The sequence below is a fragment of the Podarcis cretensis genome (genome assembly GCF_951804945.1).
Source record: "Podarcis cretensis genome assembly, chromosome: 8".
In the NCBI taxonomy this organism is placed as follows: Eukaryota; Metazoa; Chordata; class Lepidosauria; order Squamata; family Lacertidae; genus Podarcis; species Podarcis cretensis.
In genome coordinates, this window is record NC_137177.1 from 23987149 (window position 1) to 24013937 (window position 26789).

Below are 26789 nucleotides of genomic sequence, written 5' to 3' on the forward strand. Positions count from 1 at the left end.
GCATCAACAGGTTCTTTTTAGGGATCCAGGGAGTGGAGGAATATAAATACTGGTTCTGGAGAAGATTTTTTTTGACAACAACTGGGTTTACTGCCTAAAATCAACCTCTATAGTCAGCTGTGGTGTAAAGAACACATTATTAGTTATGTAAAAGTCCTTTGAGAACACAAGCTGCAAGCAGGCAGTGAGCAAATGTGATGGTGGTGGTGAAATCTAAATTTAGGAAAGAATAGAAGCCAAAGAACTGAATGCCTCTCAGATAAAACAGAATGATCATTGAGATCTGCTGATTCAATGACGCTCCTTTCTCCACCTCCTAGATCCCTCTTCTTCCCTCTCCTCCCTTCTCCTCTTCTCATCGGTAGAGGTCCAATGGAATTTCTCCTGGCTGTGTTGACATAGGAGAAAGAGGCACGGGACATTTGCCTTGGCTATTACAAAAATGCTTAGAGAAATCTGTGGCTATGTGATAAAGAAATCCAGAACATGGGTGGACAATCATGTCACTCACCAAACTGCCTTTTCACATGCCTATTAGATGCTTATTAAAGTCACATTCACATGAGAAAGCTTGGGGAGTAACACATATACTTTGCATGCAAAAGGTCCTGTGCATGCAAAAGTCTTCTTAATGTGATGTATAAATTGAACTAAGAGTTGGAAAAATGGGGAAAAAAATATTACCAGTTGCAGCTCTTTGCATGGCGCTGTAGTCTAAATCACTGAGCCTAGGGCTTGCCGATCAGAAGGTTGGTGGTTTGAATCCCCACGACAGGGTGAGTTCCCGTTGCTCGGTCCCAGCTCCTGCCAACCTAGCAGTTCGAAAGCACATCAAAGTGCAAGTAGATTAATAGGTACCGCTCTGGCGGGAAGGTAAATGGTGTTTCCGTGCGCTGCTCTGGTTTCATCAGAAGCGGCTTAGTCATGCTGGCCACATGACCCGGAAAAACTGTCTGCGGACAAATGTCGGCTCCCTCGGCCTATGAAGCGAGATGAGCGTCGCAACCCCAGAGTTGTTTGTGACTGTCAGGGGTCTCTACCTTTACCTTTTTACCATTACAGTCATACCTCGGGTTATGAATGCTGCGGGTTGCACGATTTCGGGTTGTGGACCATGCCAAATCCAGGAGTACTGGAACGAGATACTTCCGGGTTTTGGTGCGTGTGCACATGCGCAAAAATGCAAAATGACATCACACGCATGCGCAGAAGTGCCGTATCGCATCACGCTCTTTCGCAGATGCGAAGCTGCAGGTTGCGAATACTGTGGGTTGCGAACTTGCCTCCCGCATGGATAATGTTCACAACCAGAGGTATGACTGTAGTGATAAGGGAAGCTGCCTCAGGAAGAATTTTCTCCTCCTGCTCAACTTATCGAAGAACCAAAGAAACTTGCTCACACTGTGACTCATATGGCAAAAAAGAGGGGACTTCTACTTATCAAAAAAGAGGGGGTGCTGGGTCATATGCCCATTGGTCATTCTAGCTCAGCATTGTTCATACACTGACTAGTAGTGACTCTCCAGGCTTTAAGACAACAGTTTATTCCAACCCCTGCCTGGATATCTTTATATTTGAAGTAGAATTTCTGGATTCTGGTTTAGCAGTTATCAAGCTAGATGCTTGTTTTGTTTTATGAAAAACACCTCTTCTAAGTGTTAGAAAATGTTATAAATGTTCAAAAATGTTCTACATGTTAGAAAATGTACTAAGTATTCTGAAAAATTCTGAGAGATTTGGAGTGGGTTGAGGGAAAGAAAGTTATGCTTACTACTTATTTAGGTTGAACTAAAACAAATGAAAAAATAGCAACATTTGGAGGTTCAGCTTGGACTGGCTGGGGAAAATTGATCATTCTTTCTAATTCCATCATGGTGGCCAATTAGAATGACTTAGCCACATATCTGCATTCCTCCCCAATGGTATTTATCTGGGTAGACAGAATATACAGGCTTTGGTATGTCCTGCTGGAGTTGGGGCTGTAAAGTTAGCAGAGTTTGGCTGTAAAAAGCCACAGCTCATTCCCATCTCTGATGGTGACTTCTCTCTCTTTTTTTAAGAGAGTTAAGTGCTTTGATCTATGAAAGGCTTTCCTGTTACCTGTATAGTTATTTATGGACCACATTTTTTTTGATGTGTTCCAAACTATTTCAGGGTTGAGAAATTAATGGCACAGATAGTTGAGCGATGGATGGCTTGGACCAGAGCTATCTTACCCTTTACTACTCCGAAATAAGTCCAAAATAAAAGCATGGAACTTACTCCTAAATAAGTGGGGTTGGGATTTCAAATGTCCATAGACCAACCCACAGTCTAGTTTAGTGGAAGATGTATGATCCGCCGCTTGAGCTTCAGAAGGAAGCTCCAGTGTGTTGAGTTTTGGTCTGCCCCCCAAGCAAGTGTTCTTAGGATTGCAGCCTGGTGCCCCTTCTAAGATGGTGTTCCTTCTAAAATTTCCTAATTCCTACTTTCCAAAACAAAATGCACAACCATCCTTTGAAATTCACGCTTCTCTGAACTTTGCAATGCACTTCTCTGGTCAATTATTGTGTTAAAATGCATATATTAGGATCAAGGGTGCATAACTTGCATATATTAGTGAAAACAGTATATAAAATGCATTATATTGGGGAAAATTGCTTTGTAAAAATGTGCATATTAAGCAAAATTGCATACAAAAAAATTGTCAGAAGAAATTGGTTCTGAAGTGCTGGCGAATTTTAATGAGGACCTTTTAAAAACACACATGCACATGCACATGCGTGTGTGCACACACGGCAATGTAAAGAACAGAACTTAAGAGTTGAGAAGTGAGAAACCAAAATGCACTTCTGATATCAACAAGGTAAGTCCATATCCTATCCAGTGTTGGGCTACTTTGTGCCCCCCACCCATACTTGTGCAAATAATGCTGCCTTGTTCCATGATTTGTTTTTTTGGGGTGGGAGGGGGGCATTTCCTTATAGTGATAGACATTGGGAGAGTTTGTGTGATGCAGGTAGCAGTGAACATGGTAGGAGTTCAACAGGTTTATGGACTCTCATGTGGAGACTGCCTGTGGATACGTACAAATGAAGCCTCATGCGTGTCTGCACATTTTTGATGTTACACAAATTCCAGCCACTTCTGTGGAAGTCTGTCTTATATGCCTGTGCACTCCTGTTAGTATTTTAATTAGGGCCAAGCCAAATTGGGCTGTGTGGAATGCTGATTGGCTGCATACCTATGGTTGGTTAGAGCATGGTGTTGATAATGCCAAGGTTGCAGGTTCAATCCTTGTATTGCAGACACAGACAAACTCGGCCCTCCAGATGTTTTGGGACTACAACTCCCAGCATCCCTAGCTAACAGGGTCAGTGGTCAGGGATGATGGGAGTTGTAGTCCCAAAACATCTGGAGGGCCGAGTTTGCCTATGCCTGCTGTATTGGGTAGATCAGAGATGTTCAACTGGTTGACCGTGATCGACAGGTAGATTGCCGGGGTGATCCTTGTTGATCATGGGATTAAATCAAGTGGGCAAGGAATGTTGTCACCTCCCGCCCCCGGTGGTATATGGTAGGCGGCAAGCGCTCGGAATGACACCCGGCCCAGCCTTCCCATTAACTGGGCGGTCATTTGATCATCCTCCCCCTCAAAAGCTCAACAACTCTGGTCAATCCTCCCCTAGAAAAGCTCAACAACTCCGACAATGGGTAGATCACTGCTAATTTGTTTAATGCTTGGAGTAGATCGCAGTCTCTTGGGGGTTGGACACGCCTGGGGTAGATGAATATTCCTGGATTGCAGGGGGAGTCATGTACACTATTCTCTCATAAAGCCTATTCATCATTCCAAATTTCTATTTTGCTGCATTCCATACTTTTATAAAGAAAATTTAGAGAGCAGCAGAGAGAAACAAACAGACTTGTAAGCATTAGACAAATTCATGGAGGAAAAGGCTTCCAGTGATTATGTTCTACATTCACTTTCGGAGGAAGTATGCCTCCGAATACAAGTGTGGTGATCACACAGGGTCCCCGGACATTTAACGGTCTATTGATCCCTGTGCCACCACTGTGCTCGCTTCCCCGCTGCCACCAACCAGTTACTCTCTGGTAAAACACAGAGTCCAGTAAGTTGTTAAAAAAAAAAAAAAAACAAGTTTATTTTACAAACATTAACAAGTTTATGGTTCCTCAGATAATATTCCTGTCAGTATCTTAACTTTAGTTTCTTTACCGGCCTATACCTTCCTAATACCTTCTGACTGATTATCTCAACTGTTTGACTGACTCCTCTTAACAAACTCTCTCGCTCTCTCACACCAAACTAGCCCAACCCACCGACTTATCTTCTCTGTCTAACTCCAGACTGTCTTCTCAAAACTCTAACTCCCTAAAAACCTCTGTGCTTAAAACTTATACACAGTTAACTCTGCCCCCTGGGTTCCCATTGGTTAGTCATTTTACAATTAGTTAACCCTTTCCCCTATGAACCCAGTATGATGTCACACACATATGAGGGCAAACGCCACAACAAGTTACGGGGAATTTACAAGTAGGGAGAGCACAGTTGCACTCAGATCCTGCTCAAGGGCTTTCCATAGGCATCTGGTTGGCCGCTTGGAGAACAGGATGCTGGACTAGGTTGGCCTGATCCAGCAGGTCTCTTCTTACGTACTTACGACTATCCCACTCTGAAGCCTATCTCAGTTGGTGGGCAGGCCGATGATACTAAATGAACACAGTCTGATACAGGTGCTAAGGCAGCAGAAGACTTACAGGATGGGGCTGTAAAACAGCCACTTAGAAGCCTGCAGAATGGCGTGTGGAGTGGGAGTCTTTTCCCATAATAATCCCTCAATAGCTCATACATCTCTGTTTCAAGTGGACTTGGGAAGAATCCAAGAATGCACATTTTCTTCTAGGTCAATTGGGTGCAATGTGCTTGGCCTTTGAAGCCCTGGGGAAAAATTATGTTTCATATTTTGATACCAAACATGCTTTTGCCCCTCCACACATCTATAAATACAGATGCACGTTTGTATCGCCCCTCCCGACTTACTTTGTTTTGAAAGCTTTAATGTTTCTTGTATACCACAAATGGTGCTAGCAAAAAGGCCCCACTCCCAGCGATGTATTTATCTTTCTTTGCTCATTAGCTGAAAAATGACACAGAGAAACCTCAGACTTCTTTTTCACAGTGAGAACAGCCATAGAGACTTCATTTATAGAAGGATGTGAATGAACCCTATTCATGGCCATATGGACTCTCGGTACCAAAAGGGCTTTGTGTGCATGACAGCTGGTGAAAAATATATATAATATAGTTCTGCAATAGGGACACTTGTTCTGTACATTTCGAGTTCACTTTGTTCCCTGATTATGTTGGTAGAGTTTTATTACTTGGGAACGAGTGCTATTTCCATGTTGTTGGAATAAGCATCTTACATCATACAAACACAGAGGTACACAAACATTTTTTTTAAAAAAAACAGTGGATATAAAGCCAGGAATGACTTTCCTGTGCTGCCCCAGATGTTGCTGGACTACAATTCCCATCACCCCTGACAATTGACTATGATGCCTGGGACTGATGGGAGTCGGAGTCCAATAACCTCTGGAAGCCACAGTCACCTCCAATATTTGCACATATACCCAGAAGGTCTGTATGTTCTAGTCCAGGGTTTCCCAAACTTGGGTCTCCAGCTGTTTTTGGACTACAACTCCCATCATCCCTGACCACTGGTCCTGCTACCTAGGGATGGTGGGGGTTGTAGTCCAAAAACAGCTGGAGACCCAAGTTTTGGGAAACCCTGTTCTAGACTCTGGAACCAGGGCTAGCCAACAGACGGTGAGGCAGCTCTGGGAGAAGAACAGGGGTTTCCTCATGACTCTCACAACACTTAACAAACATTCCAGGATTCTTTGAGAGAAGCCATGACTACTTTGCACCCTCCTCACCTGGCTGGAAGGTGTCCTTGAACTCTGATAATGCTTCTTCATTGCCTGGATGGGGGATGGGAAGAGGCGTTTGAGTCCATACAGATAACATCCTTGTGCATAAATGGAAAATTTAAGTGGTTTTACACCCACGTTTGCCTCTGGCCACACCCACTACTGGCATGTGGCCCTTGACAGGTCACCCAGAAGGGAATGTGGCTCTCAGACTTCCCCAATCCCTTTAATAAAGTATTAACATGCTTCTGATATCCAGCTTGGCTGCATCATTAGGGAGGTTTTTCATGTCATTTTCAAAGGCAGCCCCATGTAGAGCACATGACAGAGCACGATATGACTCAAGTATGGGTCACCATAATTGAAACATCACCTGTGGTTTCTAGTGAAACAGACTACATGCTTTTTCCATGAAATGGATTCTAAATGGGAAATGGATTGTAGAATAGACTCGAGGTTGTTTGCTTTGCTTCGGGGGTTCATATATTCGCTTCCTTTTGTTGTATGAAAGAGGCATATTTCTAGGCAGCTCTCTGTCTTGTCTCTTCCTCCTCCCCCTCTCTTCCCTCGCTTCACAATACATTGAAAGGATGTCTTTAATGTAGGAAAGTGTCATGCAAATTGATTCCTTTGCTAATTCCTGCATCGTCTTACGCCCCCAACCTCCCCATTGTGAAAAATCCACGTGCTCTCCTTTTGAGACCTCCTAGTCAGAATTAATAAGAAAACTGCTGTTTCTTCATGCCTACATTTCCCTCCCCTAACATTCTGTGTGCCCATGCAGCTATTTTTATGCAACCCACCCAACTCCATCCTGTCCCCATCCCTAGTGGTCTCCAACACGGAAAAGTCTTTGGCCCAACTCGCTGGAGACAGTTTACTTACTGTGGCAGACCCCAGGCTAGATTGAAGCTGGTGATTGGCAGATTAAAGCCCTTTCCCTTCAGATGGATGTGACTGGCTTCACTGTTCAGGTCTCAAATTCCCTGCATTCCAGGTCCCTTTCTGGTCGCTTTTACTACTTCCCACTTCCTAGTCAAGCAATGAGGCTGTTGTCGCAAGTCCAGGCAATGGGAAGGGCCAAGGGACTTTTCCTTGTCAATATCTGTCCTTCCACACTTCCATTCAATCTCCTCCCTCCCACCTCCACCCCATCATTCACACATGCTATAGGCTGGCTTGCTGCCTTTCTGAGGAGTGGCCCATTAATACCTCAGGGCCAAAGCCGGTGTCTGCCACTCTACTCTCTGCCTTTGGTCCAGCCATCATGACAGCATTTTTCCCCGGCTTCCTGATCTCTGTGCTGCTGCTTTTTCAGGAGCAGGGAGTTAATGGGGTCCCTCCTCAGCTGAGAGGTAAGTGATGGAAATGAATTTGTCAGTCCTTTCCATTCCACCTGGGCCAGCAGGCTAGGGCAACAGAGAAGGGAATTAAAGCATAGCAAGATTTGCGAATTGTGAGAAAATGCATGCATGTCGGTTGGGTGAAAGCGTGGATATTCTCCTAGGGCAAGGACACTTGCAAGGCTCTCTTCTCTGTTACTGCTTGCTTCTTTATTTTGGAATTAGCAGCTGAGATGAAGGCACACATACCTAGATCTAACAGAGCAACAGTATTCATTTTCCTAGTACACACAAGGATCTGTCTTGTTCTCAGACTTTGCCTGTTTCAGATCCCAGTACAAGAGATTTCATTCTTGTTTGGAGCAAGTCAGGTGCTTCTGTGGGGAAGAACATCTTTTGAGAAACGAGTCATTCAGCTAAGGTTGCAGTCCTAACCCCCATTCCCTGGAAGTAAGCCTTTTTTTGGATTCAGTAAGACATCTGAGTATGGTTCTGCACTTAGGCAGAAATAACCAGATGCACAAATATAAGATGGGGGACACCTGGCTTGCTAGCAAGTACATCTTCTCCATCTTCTCCATGCAGTAGTAACAAATCACCTGACCATTTTTTCCCTTAGCTCAGTAGAAGGGCAAAAGAAATAGCTTTGCTCAGTGGCAGAACATGCAGACAGTCCTACATCCAATCCCCAGCATCTCCAGGTAGGGCTGGGAGACAAACCCTGCAGAGCCACTGCCAGTCAGTGTAGACAATACTGTGCTAGATGGACCCATGGCTGGGCTCTATATAATCTTCCTACGGCTATTCTTTGAATGACAGTAGCAGTTCAAGCAAAGGATCTGAGAGCACGAATGTGAGTGGTTTGAGCATGACCATCCTTGAAAAAGAATTTCCGTTCACACTGATTCAATTGTTACAGCTAATTGTCTCATCCAGAAAACCATGGGTGCAACAGATAGACATGTGTAGGCTATGTCCATAAGTGGCTACCAGGCAAGATAGCTAGAGGGAATTCCTATCTCAGAGTCAATCTTGCATTGAATACCAGTGATGCCATTGTCTTCCTGTCCTGCTGTTTCTTGGGCTTCCCAGAGACATTCCACAGTGCTTAGCATATTGTTACTAGGGAAATAGCATATTGTTACTAGGGAAATGCCAATATCTGCATGCAGAAGTTCCTAAATTTGATCTCCAACATTTCCAGGTAGGCTGAAGATACACTCTGGTCTGAAATCCTGGAGAGCTGCTGCCAGTTGGTGCTGGCAATACTTAGCTAGATGGATCAATGGTCTGACTCAGTATAAAGCAGCTTCCAGTGTGGAATTTTTGGCTCTCCAGATAGTGCTGAACTATATGAACTATGATGATAGGTATATCATCATCCCTATTGGCCATACTGGGCAGGGCCAGAGGTGCCAACTTTTAAAAAAGATTGTGGGGGCCCGACATGAGTCATGCGTGCAACGTTGCGAGGAGTCAGGGGGTGGAGCCAAACACAGCAGCAGCACAGTCCCAGCGGCCAGCAGCTCCCATCCCCCCTTCCCCTGCCACACAAGGGCAGCAGCAGGAGGAGGAGCCACAAGTCACCAAAGCTGTTCCACGCCCAGCTCTGTGCTCACCCTCCTCTGCCCTCTGAACAATGGCCAGCCTGACCCCCTCAATAAATAAATAAATACTGGGGAGCCCAAAGTACTTCAACCCCTAGGAGTTGGTGCCTATGGGTAGGGCTGATGGGCGTTGGGGTCAAACAGCATCTGGAAGACTACCAATTCCCCATCCCTTCTGCTCTAGATGATCAGCACAAAGTATTCTCTAATCACATTTTAGCTTTTCTGGGGGACTAGTCTTGTGATTAAAAAGCAATAAGAACATTTCCAATGTAGGAGATCCTCTGCATGCATCAGGTAAGGGAGTTTTGCATTCAGAAGGGGCCAGACAGATGTCTCTGGCTTCTCAGAAGTGCACCAAGTTGATAGCAATCTCCTGTCCCCAGACACAGATTACTATGAAGAATACTTCCTCTGAACATGGATACCTGTAGTGGTCATGGGTGACAGACATAGCTAACTTAGTTACAGGGATGGTGAAGTATGGTGGTCACTTCCAGCTGTTTTTTGTAGGAGGGGTACTTCCTCACTCCTTCATAATGATACCATATGATGCCATCTGAACACAGGCAATGCTTACAACCAAGAAAGACAACCCTAGAAATTTCCCCAAAGCATGTCCAAGTGTTTGTTTTTAGTACACCTTTCAGATGGCCGCCGAGACCATATAACACCGGTCTTGAAAGACCTACATTGGCTCCCAGTACGTTTCTGAGCACAATTAAAAGTGTTGGTGCTGACCTTTTTAAAGCCCTAAACGGCCTCGGTCCAGTATACCTGAAGGAGCGTCTCCACCCCCATCATTCTGCCCGGACGCTGAGGTCCAGCGCTGAGGGCCTTCTGGCGGTTCCCTCATTGCGAGAAGCAAAGCTACAGGGAACCAGACAGAGGGCATTCTCGGTAGTGGTGCCCGCCCTGTGGAACGCCCTTCCAGCAGATGTCAAAGCGATAAACAACTACCTGACATTCAGAAGACATCTTAAGGCAGCCTTGTTCAGGGAAGTTTTTAACGTGTGATATTTTATTGTATTTTTGCTTTCTATGGAAGCCACCCAGAGTGGCTGGGGAGGCCCAGCCAGATGGGCGGGGAATAAATAAATAAATAAATAAATAAATAAATAAATAAATAAATAAAAATAATTATGGTCCGAATGATTGCAAAGATTTATCCCAGTTCTCTTGATTTCACTTACTTAGTGGATTGAACAGTAACAAAATAAAATACAGTGGTACCTTGGGTTAAGTACTTAATTCATTCCAGAGGTCCGTTCTTAACCTGAAACTGTTCTTAACCTGAAGCACCACTTTAGCTAATGGGACCTCTTGCTGCTGCCACGCCGCCGCCGCACGATTTCTGTTCTCATCCTGAAGCAAAGTTCTTAACCCGAGGTACTACTTCTGGGTTAGCGGAGTCTGTAACCTGAAGTGTCTGTAACCTGAAGCGTCTATAACCTGAGGTACCACTGTAAGGTTTTAAAATAAGGAGGATGCTAAGGTTGCAATCCTGTGCCATCTATATACTTGAGACTAACCTTACTGAGATCAGTGGAGCTTACTTCCAAATTTAGTTTTCTCAAGGCTGAAAAGGGCTCTTCATTTTTTTCACATAGGTGTCCAATGTAGGACAAGACCTACAGACCTGCTCTTCATCGTTGACAGTTCCCGAAGTGTGCGCCCCAATGAATTTGAGCAAGTCAAGGTCTTCTTGTCCAAGGTCATTGAGTCACTTGATGTGGGACCAAATGCTACACGGGTTGGCGTCATCAACTATGCCAGTGCAGTCAAGAATGAATTGTCCCTCAAGACTCACCGTACCAAGGCCAGCCTGCTGCAAGCTGTTCGCAAGATCGAACCACTCTCCACTGGGACCATGACAGGCCTGGCTATCCAGTTTGCAATCAACAGAGCATTCAGTGAGGTCGAAGGCGCCCGAGTGAGATCTCCAGAGATTAACAAGGTATGGAAACTGTGTGGACTTGCAAGAACCTTTGTGCCTCCTGTTTGCTTTCTAATCTTTCTTGCAAAAATATAAGCTTGGATAAATAGTTCCTGCCAAATGGAATAAGCAGGCTATCTAGGCAGATATGGAGGGGGCTGTTTTTTTTGCTGTATCTGGAGCTGGGGGAGAAATTTGATTCACTTTGGATTTAAAAGTGAACCTAGCTAATTCCCAAACAATATGGGAACCAAAACACAGCCATATTTCAACATTTGGACTTCTCTGAATTTTGCAATCAAGTTCTCCACCTAAGAAATATGTACAATAATTCCTGCACTAGGATAAATGTGCATAGAAACGCATTATTTTAGGGGAAACTGCTTTGCAAAAACCTGTATACTAGAAGGAATTAGCATTAAAATCCTGATGACTTTTCATGAGGACTTCTTTTTTCATTTTTAAGAATTACATACTGGTGTGGCAATGTGGAGAATGCAGCTTAAGAATGGAAAAAGGAAAAACTGGAATTGAAATTGACAAATTTGCTCATTCCTGGCTGTATCCCTACTCTACACTGCTTTGAAATTGTGGGTTTTAGTGGTATATAAATTTTAAAAATGAAGTAGTAAGTAGCAAAAGAAAAAAGAAAGAAAGCAGCAAGCAACTTCTAAGATGAACTATGTTTTCTGTACATTTTTGAAAAATATAAGCTTGGAGAGACAGCTGACAAAATAAAACAAAATATGCAGAAATTTTGGCCAACACCTCTATGGAAAGCAGGGGACAAAGAATCTATTAGGGGATATCCTTTGTCCCGTCCTGTCCCCTAGTGTCTGCTTACTTCAGTTTGCCTGTTCTTTCTAGCAGGAATTCCTGGGAGAGGGATATAATTTCATGCTTGAATGACTGTTTGCAGTCATTTTAATTCACACTTTTGTCCCCACAACGGCCCCCGCTACACCACTTCTGTTTTCTGCTTATCCAATTATTTCCTAATTTCAGCTCCAAGCAGACTCCCCTTGCCAAAAGCAACCTGGGTTTTCCTTCTCAGAATGGCCCTTATGTAGAACAAGGTAAAAAGTTTGCCTAAGTCAGGCCACAGCTCTGCTTGGGTTTTTAATTTGACCCTTCTATGGAATACCAGTTTTGTTAGGGGTGGGTCATAGTTCAGCGGTAGAACACATGCTTTGTGTGCAGAAGGAAGGCCTCACATTCAAACACAGGTAGCAGGTGCTGGGCAAGCGTTTCACCTCATCTCTGTGCCAGTGAAGCGAATTAGGGGTGTGGAGTCTGTGACCCTTCCGAAGTCACTGAACTCCAACTCCCATCATCCTTGACCATTGGCCATGTTGGCAGGGGCTGATGGGAATTGGAGTCCAACAATATCTGAGAGCCTATCACTGGAGTAGACTAACAGCTCAACTCGGCACAGGGCAGCTTCATGTTTCGCTTTCTGAAAAAGCTGGAAAGACATTTGAGTGGAGCTCTGGAATGTCATTAAATTCAGATATCCACAGAATCTGTCCAAAAAAGACCCCCCCCCCGATGAGCTCATCTGAGCAGTTCAAAGAGATGATTTTCAGTGCACAATGGTTGTTTTTAAGTCCAGTCTTCCAATTAGCATTTGGACTTCTTTTTAAAAAGTAGTTCTGTACAAGTTATCACGGAAAAACCTAATACAGTGGTACCTCAGGTTACATATGCTTCAGGTTACATATGCTTCAGGTTACACACTCTGCTAACCCAGAAATAGTTCACGTTAAGAACACTGGTCCTGAAAGACCTACATTGGCTCCCTGTACGTTTCCTAGCACAATTCAAAGTGTTGATGCTGACCTTTAAAGCCCTAAATGGCCTCGGCCCAGTATACCTGAAGGAGCGTCTCCACCCCCATCGTTCTGCCCGGACACTGAGGTCCAGCTCCGAGGGCCTTCTGGCTGTTCCCTCACTGCGAGAAGCAAAACTACACGGAACCAAGCAGAGGGCCTTCTCGGTAGTGGCGCCCGCCCTGTGGAACACCCTCCCATCAGATGTCAAAGAAATAAACAACTATCTGACTTTTAGAAGACATCTGAAGACAGCCCTGTTTAGGGAAGTTTTTAATATGTGACATTTTAATGTATTTTTAATCTTTGTTGGAAGCCACCCAGAGTGGCTGGGGAGGCCCAGCCAGATGGGTGGGGTATAAATAAATAAATAAATAAATAAATAAATAAATAAATATCCTTTGGATGAGAGGGGAATTGTACCAGGTGCCATCACTCTTACGATCATTGCCTTCTTTAATTCACTTGGGGAGTAGGAGAACTTTGCAGCTGGCTCTGTGCTTGCTTGGCTGGAGTAGATCAGCTTTGGTTATGAGAGGAAAGGGAACTTGATAAAAGGAATAACATGTGGTTGCCCAGAATTGCTTTTATTTATTTATTTTTACTTCCACTCAGTACAAACTCAATTCACTTCTTAAGCAAAACTGTCATTTCAGGAGTAATGCTGCTGCCATAATGCCATCGTTCCTGGCTCGCTTTTCATTTAATGTAGCAAGGGTCTTGCATTGTGAAGTTAATGTAGTGTAAGTGGCTTTTTTTATAGCTGTGTTATAGATACAACCAGTGCTTTTTCTTTCTTTTTGGGGGTACTCAAGGGTACACAGTACCAGCATCTCCCCCCCCCCAGAAGAAAAGCACTGGTTAAAAGTGTGGCAGTTACTGTGACAACTTCATGGTGAATACCAACACATTTTATTCTAGAAGAAAGGAGATGGGATAAAACTCTTCAATTATGTCTCACAGGAGGCTGTCTTAGACTGAATCAGACTATCAATCCATCTAGGCCATGGGTAGGCAAACTAAAGCCCGGGGGCCGGATCCAGCCGAATCACCTTCTAAATCCAGCCCGCGGATGGTCTGGGAATCAGCGTGTTTTTACATGAATAGAATGTGTCCTTTTATTTAAAATGCATCTCTGGGTTATTTGTGGGGCATAGGAATTCGTTCTTTTTTCTTTTCTTTCCCCAAAATATAGTCCAGCCCCCCACAAGGCCTGAGGGACAGTGGACTGGCCCCCTGCTGAAAAAGTCTGCTGATCCCTGATCTAGGCTAATGTTGTCTGTACTTCCTGGCAGTGGCTTTCCAGGATTTAAGAGAGGAGTATCTCTTGGAAGTATTGCTTTGGAGATGCGGCGTATTGAACCTGGGACATTTGGCATGCAAAGCCCATCACTGGATGGCCATTCAACCTCTGTTTAAGAACCTCCAATGAAGCAGAAGTGGTGATTCTCCTTCACTGGGTTTTTTAAAAGAAGAGGTTGGCAGACCACCTGTTACGGATTCCTTATCTGTAGTTCCTGCATGGCAGGGGGTTGGAGTCCTTTCCAACTCTGCAGTTTTATGATTCTCTGATTCTATATGAGACTAAGCTTTGCATGGAGTAGACCTGCTGAAATTACTGGACCTAAGTTTTCCACGTCCATTAATTTCAGTGAGCTCACTCTGAGCATATGGCTAACACTAGACGCAGCTCCAAGTTACATAAGTTAAACTTCAGTCATATTGATTTTAATAAGAACAAAGTTCAGCTCAACCTGCATCCAGCTCATTGCCTTCTATGTCCATTTTGGTGATACCAGATTCTTCCTGTGCCATCCCTGCTCCATAAAACCTTAATACTTGAACCTAAATAAGAGTGCTATGGGACGCGGGTGGCACTGTGGGTTAAACCACAGAGCCTAGGGCTTGCTGATCAGAAGGTTGGCGGTTCGAATCCCTGCAACGGGGTGAGGTCCCGTTGCTCGGTCCCAGCTCCTGCCAACCTAGCAGTTCAAAAGCACATCAAAGTGCAAGTAGATAAATAGGTACCACTCCGGCGGGAAGGTAAACGGCGTTTCCGTGTGTTGCTCTGGTTCACCAGAAGCAGCTGAGTCATGCTGGCCACATGACCTGGAAGCTGTATGCTGGCTCCCTCGGCCAATAAAGTGAGATGAGCGCCGTAACCCCAGAGTCGGTCGCTACTGGATCTAATGGTCAGGGGTCCTTTACTTTAAATAAGAGTGATGTGTTGTCTGCATTTTGGTGAAACCCAAGAGCAGATTCTTAGGTGGATTATTTTTGAAACGTGGAAAGCAGCTTCCAGTCTCTGTTTTCAGGTTTTCATAACCTGCAGGGTGAAACATTCCCAGACTGTATTATTTCCCCTTTTTACAGGGATAGAAAAGGTGCCGAAATAAAGATATTGTTACATACAGTTGAAGGGGCCTTTTAGCTTGCTGAAAGGAACTCTGTGGACTGTGGAAGTCTTTGTCCTTTAGGAGAGCAAAAGAGCCCCATCTCGGCTGACAACCCCTCGCCTTTAAACCCATTGAGTTTAAATTTCTTTTTTTTAAAAAAAATATTTTTATTCAATTTTTCCAATACAAAATTTATACAAATCATTCATCTTTTTTATATCCATTCTCTTTTTGACTTCCCTCAACTTGACTGATATTCCTTCCCTTCTTAATTTCTTACACATTTCTAAAACCTTACTTCCATTATTTTTATAGATTAAGTCTTATTTTACTCACATTCTAGCATTTCTTCTTACAGAGCTTCATTAAAACTTACAAGCGTTATTTGATTATCAATTTATGCATATACTCTGTAAACTTTTCCCAATCTTCTATAAATCTCTGATCTCGTCGGTTTCGGATCCTTCCCGTCAGTCTATCAAGTTCTGCATAGTCCATCATCTTCATTCTCCATTCGTCTAGTGTAGGTAGCTCCTCTTGCTTCCATTTCTGAGCCATCAATATTCTTGCTGCAGTCACTGCATATAAAAATAGCTTCCTTTCTTTCTTATTTATCTCGTTCCCTGTAATACCAAGTAAGAACGCTTCTGGTTTCTTAACAAAAGTGTACTTAAACATTTTCTTCAATTCATTATATATCATTTCCCAAAAGCTTTTTACTTTCTTACACTCCCACCACATATGATAGAATGTACCCTCTTTTTCTTTACATTTCCAACATTTGTTACATCCTTTATACATCCTTGCTAACTTCACTGGTGTTACATACCATCGATACATCATTTTCATCACATTTTCTTTTATTGTTGTACATGCAGTGAATTTTAAACCTTCTTTCCATAATTTCTCCCAATCCTCCATTTGTATATTATATCCAAAATCTTTGGCCCAGTCAATCATAACCGATTTTACCTCTTCATCCTTTGTATGCCATTCTAATAATACCTTATACATCATTGAGTTTAAATTTCACGGTGATATGGCTTAAGTGTATTCCAAGCCATTAGGTTTAGCATAATATCATTTTATGAAAAGACAATATACAGCATTGTGTCTGCAGGGTTGGCCATGTGTTCTACTTTAGCGAGGACAGTCTTCTGTTCAGAGGCATCCTCTATTTGAAAGGCTGCTCAATTCAAGTCCACCTTAAACATAAAGAGCAGGATTATGCGCAGCTCTCCCTCCACCCCCACAATCTGGTTCAGGGTTCAGTTTAGTGTTTCGCAGTAGCCCCAATATGACCTGGGACAATCCAGGGATGAACCAACGCAGATCCGGGCCCCAAATCAAATTGGGGGGCTTTGCAGAGTCATGCAGCAGTGAGGGCAAAAGGGACTGTGGAATTCTGGCTAGCTCAGAGGGTATTGCATTTGACTTTGCTGTTTTCCTCCAACAGTGGAAGTAGAACAAAGCCATTGTGGCAAGTTGCTGTTGCCAACTCCCTCTCTCTTTCTCTCTCTCCCTCCCTCCCCTGGCTCCATTTTCTGGCATGGTTTCTGTGCTCACAGCTGCACCATACATTTAAAATACACTTATACCACTTTAACAGCAATAGAGAATCCTGGGAACTGTAGTTTGCTGGGCGTACTGGGAATTGTAGGTCTGTAAAGTCAGTACCCTTAAGAAACTATAGCTCTCAGGTTTCTTTGCAGGAATCCATGACTGTTACAGTGGTATAAAAGGTAAAGGGACCCCTGACCATTAGGTCCAGTCGTGGTCGACTCTGGGGCTGCGGCGCTCATCTCGCTTTATTGGCCGAGGGAGCCGGCATACAGCTTCCGGGTCATGTGGCCAGCATGACTAAGCCGCTTCTGGCAAACCAGAGCAGCGCACGAAAATGCCGTTTACCTTCCCGCCAGAGCGGTACCTATTTATCTACTTGCACTTTGATGTGCTTTCAAACTGCTAGGTTGGCAGGAGCAGGGACTGAGCAACTGGAGCTCACCCCGTCCTGGGGATTCAAACCTCTCACCTTCTGATCAGCAAGTCCTAGGCTCTGTGGTTTAACCCACAGCGCCACCCGCGTCCCTAACAGTGGTATAAGAGGGCTTTAAAAGTATGGCATGGATGTGACCTACGCCCATAACAAACATAGGCTTACATAAGAAATTGAACAGGCTCTTTGAACTTTGTGGCTCCTATACCTAAAGGCTATAAAGAGAGAGATGGAAATTTATGGAAGGAATATCCTGGAAAGATCCAGTGGGAAGGCAGCTCCTTAGAAGGCTACAGTCCTTATGATGAATGTGGATATACTATTAGTAAACTTCTTTTTCCTGTGTTGTGGGATATGAAGGAAGTTGGCTTTTTCCTTAGCTGCATGAGATTTCAACACCCAGAAGAAATCTTTCTTTAAAAAATTGGTCTGTTTTCTGACCTGTGCCAAAATGAACTGGAAAAAGTGACAAGACCCAAATTTACCTGACCTGCCAAGAGTTTGATTCCCTTCCCTCCACCCCCCCCCTTTTCCTTTACGTGTTGTGTTTTTTTAATCACGTAAGCCAGCAAGCAGGGGGCAGTCTCATTTTAACTATGTACGCCACTCTGGAAAGCTTAATGGCACATGCTCTAAATAAATAGTAAATAAATAGCAATGTTTTTTGGAGGTGGGGTTGAAACTGCTGTGTAAATGTCTGTCATATTGTGGAAGGCTGATTTTGATTTGTTTTAATTGACAAGTTGAAAACCACCCCCACCTCTCTCTCACACACATTCTGTGTGCAAGGGAAGCCCCTCTACTCCATGTCTCCCCCACCCAATTTGTTAAATAAATGGCTCTCTCTTCTGGCAAACAAGGGGCATTGCACTGAGTGCTATGATCCTTTGTCAGTTTTAAGGAGCAAAATACAGGGTACATTGTAGCCATATGCGATGAAGCCTTGAATACAATGGAAAGTGCCTTTGGGAAGTGTGGTTTGCATGTAAGAAGGGACAGGACAGGAAAGAGTGCATATTTCTCCCCCTGCCAGTTGCTTTCAACTTGAAACTAAGGGTTCATCTACAATAGTGGCATGCAGTGAAATTTTTCAGAAGGGAACAGTTAGAGCCAGAGGCTCCAGCTTGTGAGGATTATTGGGGGCTCCCCGGCATCATGTGTGTGATGTCCTGACATCACACACATGAGCATTGCACCTCCCTCCCTAAGCTGGGCAGAAGCTTCCCGGAGCTTTCGGAAGAAGGTGCTAGGCTTTAATACTTTAGGGGACTAGCCTACACCCCTAGTCCACTGACAGCACACAACTGATTCACACTTAGCTTTTGCCCTATGCTGTCCAGGCACAGGTCCATGCTTTAAAGATGTGTGTCTGAGTGCATACATATATATATGCAAGGTAGATATTGTCTGGAGGACTTAGTAGGCTTATAAACATACTTACCAAGAAACCAAAAACCACGTGACCGAAGACTAAACAAGCAAAGTGACTGAGCAACGTGGGGTCTTTGGTTTAAGCAGATTTAACTCATGTTTGCATTTCTATCTGGTGAACCATTGGCATCCTTAAAGCATGTGGCTGCTCTCATTTCTAATTCTTATAACATAAAATTCCAACATATGACTATTTCTCTTGTCTCCAAAGGTTACTAAGGCTGAATGCTGCACTCCCTCACATGCACAGTTGGATTTGTAAAATATTCTGCTGTAAAAACTAAATATAGCTCTTTCATAATATATGCAATGGTGTGTGTTCCTGGTGGTGTAGACTCAATAACTTCTGTGATTGATTGTTTATAGTAAATAGGATTATTATTGGTTCCAATTAAAGGTTGAACAAGCTGAGTAGAAGAACTGACTCTGATAGCATGATGTGCTTCAGCTGGGGTCAGCAAACTTTTTCAGCAGGGGGGCTCTGGAGAGAGGCTGCTTAAAATGGTGGCCACTTGAGTGCTGCTGCTGCAGCTGGCACCAACAAAGCCCAGCCCCCTTCCTCCTCTAGGCAGGGCAAGGAGAAGCCAGGAGGAGGGAGGGAGGAGGCGCTGCTGCCGCCGTGTGAGGGAGAGGGAGGGAGAGGGAAAGAACACATGCACTGGTGATCCACGCAGCGATTCCCGGACCGTCCGCAGGCTGGATCCAGAAGGCAATTGGGCCTGATCTGGCCCACAGACCTTAGTTTGCCAACTCATGTGCTTCAGGATAGATGCCATCCAAGTGAAGGCAGAATTAGGAAGGTTGGGACCTGGCTGCCTGGAATATATCTCCCTATAGGAAACCGCCTAGGTGCTAAGTTGCTCAACATCAGAAGCGTGGTTGGTGGTGACAGAAGATAGAGCCTTTTTTGTAGCTACTCCCATACTGTGAATTTCCCTCCCAAGAGAGGTTAGATTGTCTCCCTCCTTGCTCTCTTTGCACCAAAAGGCTAAGACCTTCCTATTTTAGACACGCCTTTAGAAACTAAGGAGCAAACAATACTGACCACTTGGCTGCTGTCAGGGCAAATTGTATTTTAACTGATGATTTAAAATGTGTTGTGATGCATTTTAATTATTATTTTCACTAGTTCGCTTTATTCCTCTGAATTTTGTAATTGATGTTTTGAACCCTTGCAAGCCACCCTGAACCCCAAGATATAAATATAATAAATAAAATAAATGAATGAATAAGCAGCTGGAGAGTCCTTTGCCACTCTCTTACCCACAGGTAGCCATTGTAGTGACAGATGGACGCCCCCAGGATGGGGTGAAGGATGTGTCAGCAAGGGCCCGAGCTCTTGGGATTGAAATTTTTGCCATTGGCGTGGGCCGTGTAGACATGCACACTTTGCGGCAGATGGCCAGCCCACCTCTGGATGAACATGTGGATTATGTGGAGAGCTACAGTGTCATTGAGAAGCTGACCAAGAAGTTTCAGGAGGCATTCTGCGGTAAGTTGTTAAGGAAGTCTTGTGATGCGAAATAAGAGGTTGCATCCAACATTAGTCAGAGCAGACCCATTGAAATTAAAGGGCACAACTTATGGAACTTATATGTGGTGGACCTATAAAAGGGTAAAAGAGTATTGGGAAATAATTCATAATGAATTGAAAAAAAAGTGTTGTTTTTTTTTAAAAAACTGGAGTCGTTTTTGTTGGGGATAACTCAAACGGAAATTCCCAGGTGTCAGAAAAGGTTATTTATGTATGCTACTACTGCGGCCCGTGTTTTGTTAGCGGAAAAATGGAAAATGAGCGAGATCCCAACTAAAGAAGAATGGCAACTTAAACTGATGGAATATGTGCAACATATAGAATAAGAGAACAAGAAGAACATATGTTTAAAGAAGATTGGAAAATGTTTATTGAATATATTTGGGGGAGTTGTGTACACTTGAAAACTTAGGCAACATTAATAATAATAAATAATAATAAAATTTATTTATATCCCGCCCTCCCCAGCCGAAGCTGGGCTCAGGGCGGCTAACAACAATCAAGATAAATTCAGCAGTGTAAATAAGTTTTGATGGATGCAGTAATGGAATATTGAATGCTTTAGTTTTTGTGAAATATGCAGGGATTTGTGTTATGCAAAATAAACCATGGAAAGAGAAGAAGGGAAGTCATTGATATTTTAAGGTTGTTTAAATGAATATTTTTAAATTGTAAAACAGAATATATATATATATATATATATATATATATATATATATATATAATGAAAGGGCACAACTAACTTGGGGAAATTAATTTCCATGGGTCTACTCTAAGTAGAACTTGGTTGGATACAACCCAAGCACCAGAGACTGTTCTTACCCTCAGTGCAAGAAGCAAAGTTGTACATTGGAAATTACCAAGCAAAGGAAACTCATGTAATCCACTTTTGGTACAAGGCTTCACAAATCATGTATTTTGGACCACAACTCCCATCAGTCTTCACCAGCATGGCCAATAGTCAGGGGTGATGGGAGTTGTGGTCCAAAACATCTGGAGGGTGCCAGCAGGGCCAGCACAAGTCATTTTCCCATTGTAGGCAAAATGCCTCAACTCCACCCCAACAATGATTCCATCCTACTGCAGATCCAGATCCTCCCACCCCCTCTCTGACCCCTTTCTCGCACCCATGCTGCTGCCAGTCCCATCAGCACAACTGTACCCTCACGGCCACCTGCGTCCGTGCAATCAAAATAGTGGATGGAAGTGTTCCAATGCCTTTGGTTTCTTAGAATTCCTGAGCAATGTCAGGTACTTTCCGCCAGTATAAATATATGTTTTAACATTGCATGTTATTACTTTGCAGCTGTGTCAGACCTGTGTGCCACTGGAGACCATGATTGCCAGCAGATCTGTGTCAGTACAGGGGCTTCTTATACCTGTGCATGTAAAGAGGGGTTCACGCTTAACACTGATGGAAAAACCTGCAGTGGTAAATAATGTTGTTCTCAACTTGATAGAGTGGGCCAATGTTTTGAATGCATACAAATGTCAATGTTCAGGAAGCATGCCATCTTCCTGATCTTAATCTCAAGTTTGCAAGCATACACATGACACGAAATATGCAGGCTGTTTAATTGCTCTTCCTATCCCTCCTCACCACTGCTTGAGGGGTTCATCTGGAACCGTGGTTTTGGTAACCAGCGGTTGTAGATGACATGCTTTAAGAAGGGTGTTGTAGACCAGGGATGGGGCACCTGTGGTCCTCCAGATGTTGTTGGACTCCCAACTCCCATCTTCCCAAACAAACATGGCCACTCTCTAGGGATGATGGGAGTTGTAGTCTAACAAAATCTGAAGAGCCACAAATGCTTCATCTTTACTGAGGACAAATGGGAATGAGTTCAGAGGAGGGCAATGAGGATGGTCAGGAATATGGAAAACAAGTCATATGAGGAAAGGTTGAAAGAACTGGGTAGTTTTAGGCTGGAGAAGAGAAGGCCACAGGGGAACCTGATAGTACTGTTCTAATACCTAAAGAGTTTTCGCATAGAAGAAGGCAAAGATTTGCTCTCTGCAGACCACAAGGGAACAACTAGATCTAATTGGCTTAAGTTAAAAACAGGGGAGAAATTAAATTTTGTTTGCATTTTCGTGAGAAACTAATTAACTCACACTTTGAAATTTACACTTATCCAAAAGTTCCGCTGCAATTCACCAATGTATAAAAAGTGCATTGTATCAGGGAAAAGTGCTGGGAACACAATCTTGCAGGGGGGAAAGATGCCCTTGGTGAACCTTAGAGGTAGTCCAGATATTTTGGACTCTAACTCCCATCAGTCCCAGCCTGCATGGCCAAGATTAGACATGATGGGAGTTGTAGTCTCAGAGAGTCTGGAGAGCACTACATGCGCTGCCTCTGCACTAAAGACTCATGAGCTGCATATTCTTGCAATATTCTCCCTCCATGAGCACACTGAGGCACTTGTCCAAGAAGCAGGTCCTTTCCTCTAGTTTAGACCACTTACATTGTTTCTGTGTCTCTTAAACCATCATTTCCTTGGACTTCCATGTGCCAGGAGAGTCATAGGTAGGGTGGATTAGGGGCCATATTTGCAATGAGGTGATACAAGGAGCTCATTCTCACAGGGCCATGGGCCTGCTGCTGGATGAATGCTTTGTCCAGGGCACTCCCTGCAACACCTCCTTTCCCCCTCCACAAGCATAACTACATTGCTTGCGTCACTTCTGGAATCCTTAAGTAACCTTCTCCAATGGCCTCCAAAGAGCTGTAAAAGCAACAAGGAGTATAGATCGCCCAGTTTAAAACTTTGCACCAACTTCCCCTGGCAGAACAAGGTGACCACTGAAATGTATAACCTCCTTGAGTAAACTTTAGAAAAACCTAGCCAGTGGCTGAACTAGGAATAGTATCCAATAGCTGAAACACAACCAACTCAGTTTTGGAAAGCTGGGATTTGGGAAGGTTCCATAACACAAAAGAGAGAGAAGTAGACTGGATCAATATCTAACATCTCGAACGCATGCCAGTCGAAATGACTTTCCCTCATTTCCTTTCTGAGAATTAGAACTTTCAAGAGCTGACGCTTACATAGCCTTTGAGTCTCTCTTGTGCTTTGTATCTCATTTTCAAGAGACCGGAGGGGGTCAAACAAGGTGAGACGTAAATTATGGACGCAGCTTCTCCCTGATCCAGATTGGAGCTCTGACATAGTGTTGCATTATACGGATGGTTCTAACACTGCACCTGGCCCAAAGTCGTGTCTGAATCACACTTTATCTCTGTGCCTGCTGTTTGCATTAGAATGTAAGCTCCCATTTGCCCCAATGGAAGCTTTTGGTCTAGTACAAACAAGGGCCCTGCTCCCCCCATCTAGATTGGAATTGCAACAGAGGGCAAAGGGTTAAAGCCTCACTGCAACCCATATGGATTAGGACCTGCTTGCCTGCTATTTACCACGGAAATCGATCACACTGGCCTAAGTTACAGACTCTCCAAATGTCCCTGTTTTCCAGGGACAGTCCCAGATTAACAGAAGCTGTCCCAGTTTCTGATTTGATCCCAGAATGTCCCACTTTTCCTTAGGACGTCTCTATTTTCATTGGAGAAATGTTGGAGGGGATGGAATAGGATTTCCCTACTCTCATTGGAGAAATGCTGAAGGGTAGGAACTTAACCCACTGAGCTTGATGAAACTAAATGGGACTGGGAACCTGTGGCCCTTCAGATGTTGCTGGATTCCCATCATCTCTGACCATGTAACATCTGGAGGACAACTTTTTCCTTATATCTGGAATGAAGAATGTTGACTTAACCAGCCATGTATGTTTGCTAAATTCAGCCTTTAAAACAGGGATGGGGAACACCAAGCCTCAGTGTTATATTCAGCCCCCTAACCTCTGTATCTGGCCCTTGAGACTCTCCCCAGGCCACAAACCCTTCAGAGACACAGTCCCTCACCAACCCCACCATGCAACTGCCTTGAGTGTTTTTGCCTGGTTGCGAATGCATTCCTGAACTCTGGGAACACTTCTTGCTTATATGGATGGAGTATACAGTGGCTGTGTGAGCTCCTGTAGAAACTAAGGCTGTGCAACTGGTCTAGCTGAATCCTGGATCCTGAACTGATTTGGGCCAATCAGAGTTGACCTGAGGTTCAGCTGGAATGAGTTAAGGCAGCCCCAGATCACCACCCAGAGCAAGAAAGGAATATGGCTTTCGTAATTGAAAAGGGTCCCCCCCTCACTTTAAAAAGCGTGTTTCTTTAAATGAAAAAGATGACTAGCTCCGGCTTTCTGGTCCCTCACCTTCTCTTCTCCCCAGCCTGCAGTGGAGGGGGCGCCACGGACCTTGTCTTCCTGATTGATGGGTCAAAGAGTGTGAGGCCAGAGAACTTTGAGCTGGTGAAGAGGTTCATCAACCAGATAGTGGATTCCCTAGATGTGTCGGACAGGAATGCACATGTGGGCCTGGTCCAGTATTCTAGTTCAGTAAGGCAGGAATTTCCACTGGGGCAATACAAGAACAAGAAGGACATCAAAGCAGCAGTGAGAAGGATGTCTTACATGGAGAAAGGCACCATGACTGGCCAAGCTTTGAAATTCCTAGTGGACAGTTCCTTTGCCATCTCCAGCGGTGCAAGGCCTGGAGTCCCCAAAGTAGCAATTGTCTTCACTGATGGCCGGTCACAAGATTACATCAATGATGCTGCCAAGAAAGCCAAAGAACTAGGTAGGTTTTCATAATTTAGTACCACTGTTTTGCGATGGTCTGATTAAGATATAATTGCCTGTATTCAACATTAGTCGTACTTGGAGCAGACACACTGCAATGAAAGGACATGACTAACCTAGGTCCATTCATTTCAATGAGTCTGAGTATGTCTAATGTTGGATACAACCCAATGATCTCAGTCTCATAAACCATGGTTTCTTAGACCAAGAGTGAGTGTTATACATGTGTGCTCACTTTCCCCCTTCCTTCCTTCTATCACTTATGCACCAGTTTGCAAGACTTTCAAGGTTTATTAAACCAGAGTTTCCCACTGTATCCAAACCAGAAAACTGTAGTTCACAAACTAGGATATGCAACCGGGGTTATATTCTGGTTTCCTGGTTTATAAACAAAGATTAAAGCACAGTGTGGTGCATTAAAGACTGAATGCTAAACCATAGTTTAAGGTTACATGAAGGAATAGAATTAAGATTCAAGGTCATACATTCTCCCCTGCTCTCCCTACTTTGCTTTGAGGAGAATAGAAGTGTGTGCGTGTGTGTCCTGGTTTAAAGTATCCAAGAAGGTTTTTTTCCAGTTAGATTTGAACTGGGGAAACTGGTTAGTTCAAGCTGTGGTTTGTTAAGAAGGCAGGATAAAAACCTGCCTCTAGTTCACACATAACTAGAAACTGCTTAGTTTAAACCAGGACACAGATACTTCTGATTCCTTCTTTATGTCAGAGGAGGAGAGCACAGCATGTGAATCCACAGCTCATGTTTGCTCATTCACATAGCGCTAAACCATGGTTTACTGTCATGTTCCTCAGCCCGGCATAAAAGTCTTGGTTGTTCTTTCACAAAGCAGATCAGCAGTTTAGCAATTCTTGCTTGTTTCAGGTTACAAGATGTTCGCTGTTGGAGTAGGCAATGCTGTTGAAGACGAACTCAAAGAAATTGCCTCAGATCCGGTGGGAGAGCATTACTTCTACACTGCCGATTTCAGAACCATCAACCAAATTGGAAAGAAACTACAAAGTAAAATCTGTGTTGGTAAGGAAGGTCATGCCTGGTATGTTTACAGCACAATCCTTTAACCCTGGCTACCCCGGCAAATAAATGTGCAACATGAGGCACAATAACTACTATGGCAGTATAGCCTAGAGAAACCACAAACCCATACAGTTCATTAGCAGGGGGCAGTATGAGCAGCAAGGGAGGTTCCTCTGACTCAGCCTTCCCCTCTATGCTGCCCTCCAAATGCTTTGGACTACAACTCCTATAATCCCCGAGCATTGCTCATGTTGGCTGAGAGTGATGGGAGTTGTAGTCCAAATCATCTGGAGGGCAGCAGCAGGTTGGAGAAGACTGATCTAACATTACCCCTTTGTCCAAGAAAAAATGATGGAGGAACAGAGTCAACACACACACACACACACACACACACACCTTGGATATATACTGCTTTACTGGCAAGAAATTCAGAGCAGTACATGTGTCTTTAACCATTATCCCAAAACCTCTGTGAGCTTTCTGGTGATAAGGGCTGTTTGATAGTGGAACGGACCTCAGAAGGTGGTGGACTCTTCTTTCTTGGAGGTTTTTCAGCACAGGTTAGATGGCCATCTGTCTTGGGTCCTTTAGTTGAGATTCCTGCATTGGTTTCCCTTCCAGTTCTATGATTCTAAGTGCTTCCACTGATGTCCAGCCAGGAGAATCTATCCAGTGTATGATTCATTGAATGGCTTTGTTTTCTCTTCCTCAGAAGAAGATCCATGTGAATGTGAAGCCATTGTGAAGTTCCAGACAAAGGTAGACAACCTCATAAAGGCACTGACACGGAAACATATCCTTTGAGTGTGTGCTGAGTTGTTTATAGAAGGAATAAACTTTAGGTTACTGGGTGAGCCACCTCTCTGGGAAATCAACTAGGTGGCCGGATGGTAACGCTTGTTTTTCCAGGTAGGTTCATCAGTTGATAGGGATAGTGGAGAATTCCTACAAAAAGGGAAACAAGCAGAAAATGCTGATATTTGTTTATTTTTTGCATATCCAGAACAGAAATCAACCCAGTGAATATGGCCAGTATTTGCTGTTGTTTATTTC

General features: G+C 43.9%; 1 protein-coding gene and 1 long non-coding RNA gene across 2 annotated transcripts in view; one reads left to right on the forward strand and one right to left on the reverse strand.

The window, feature by feature from the left end:
* LOC307221789 overlaps positions 1 to 26789 on the reverse strand; it is a 648559-nt gene that overhangs the window by 18717 nt on the left and 603053 nt on the right. The gene's annotated exons all lie outside the window — the stretch shown is intronic.
* On the forward strand, positions 7060 to 26540 carry MATN1 (matrilin 1; the record flags this gene model as incomplete). The annotated part of the gene is made up of 7 exons (XM_079986133.1): positions 7060 to 7292; positions 10498 to 10844; positions 19745 to 19967; positions 21316 to 21441; positions 24295 to 24702; positions 25584 to 25736; positions 26449 to 26540. Exons 1-7 carry the CDS (start codon positions 7205 to 7207, stop codon positions 26538 to 26540), a joined length of 1437 nt encoding a protein of 478 aa, XP_079842259.1. The 5' UTR covers positions 7060 to 7204.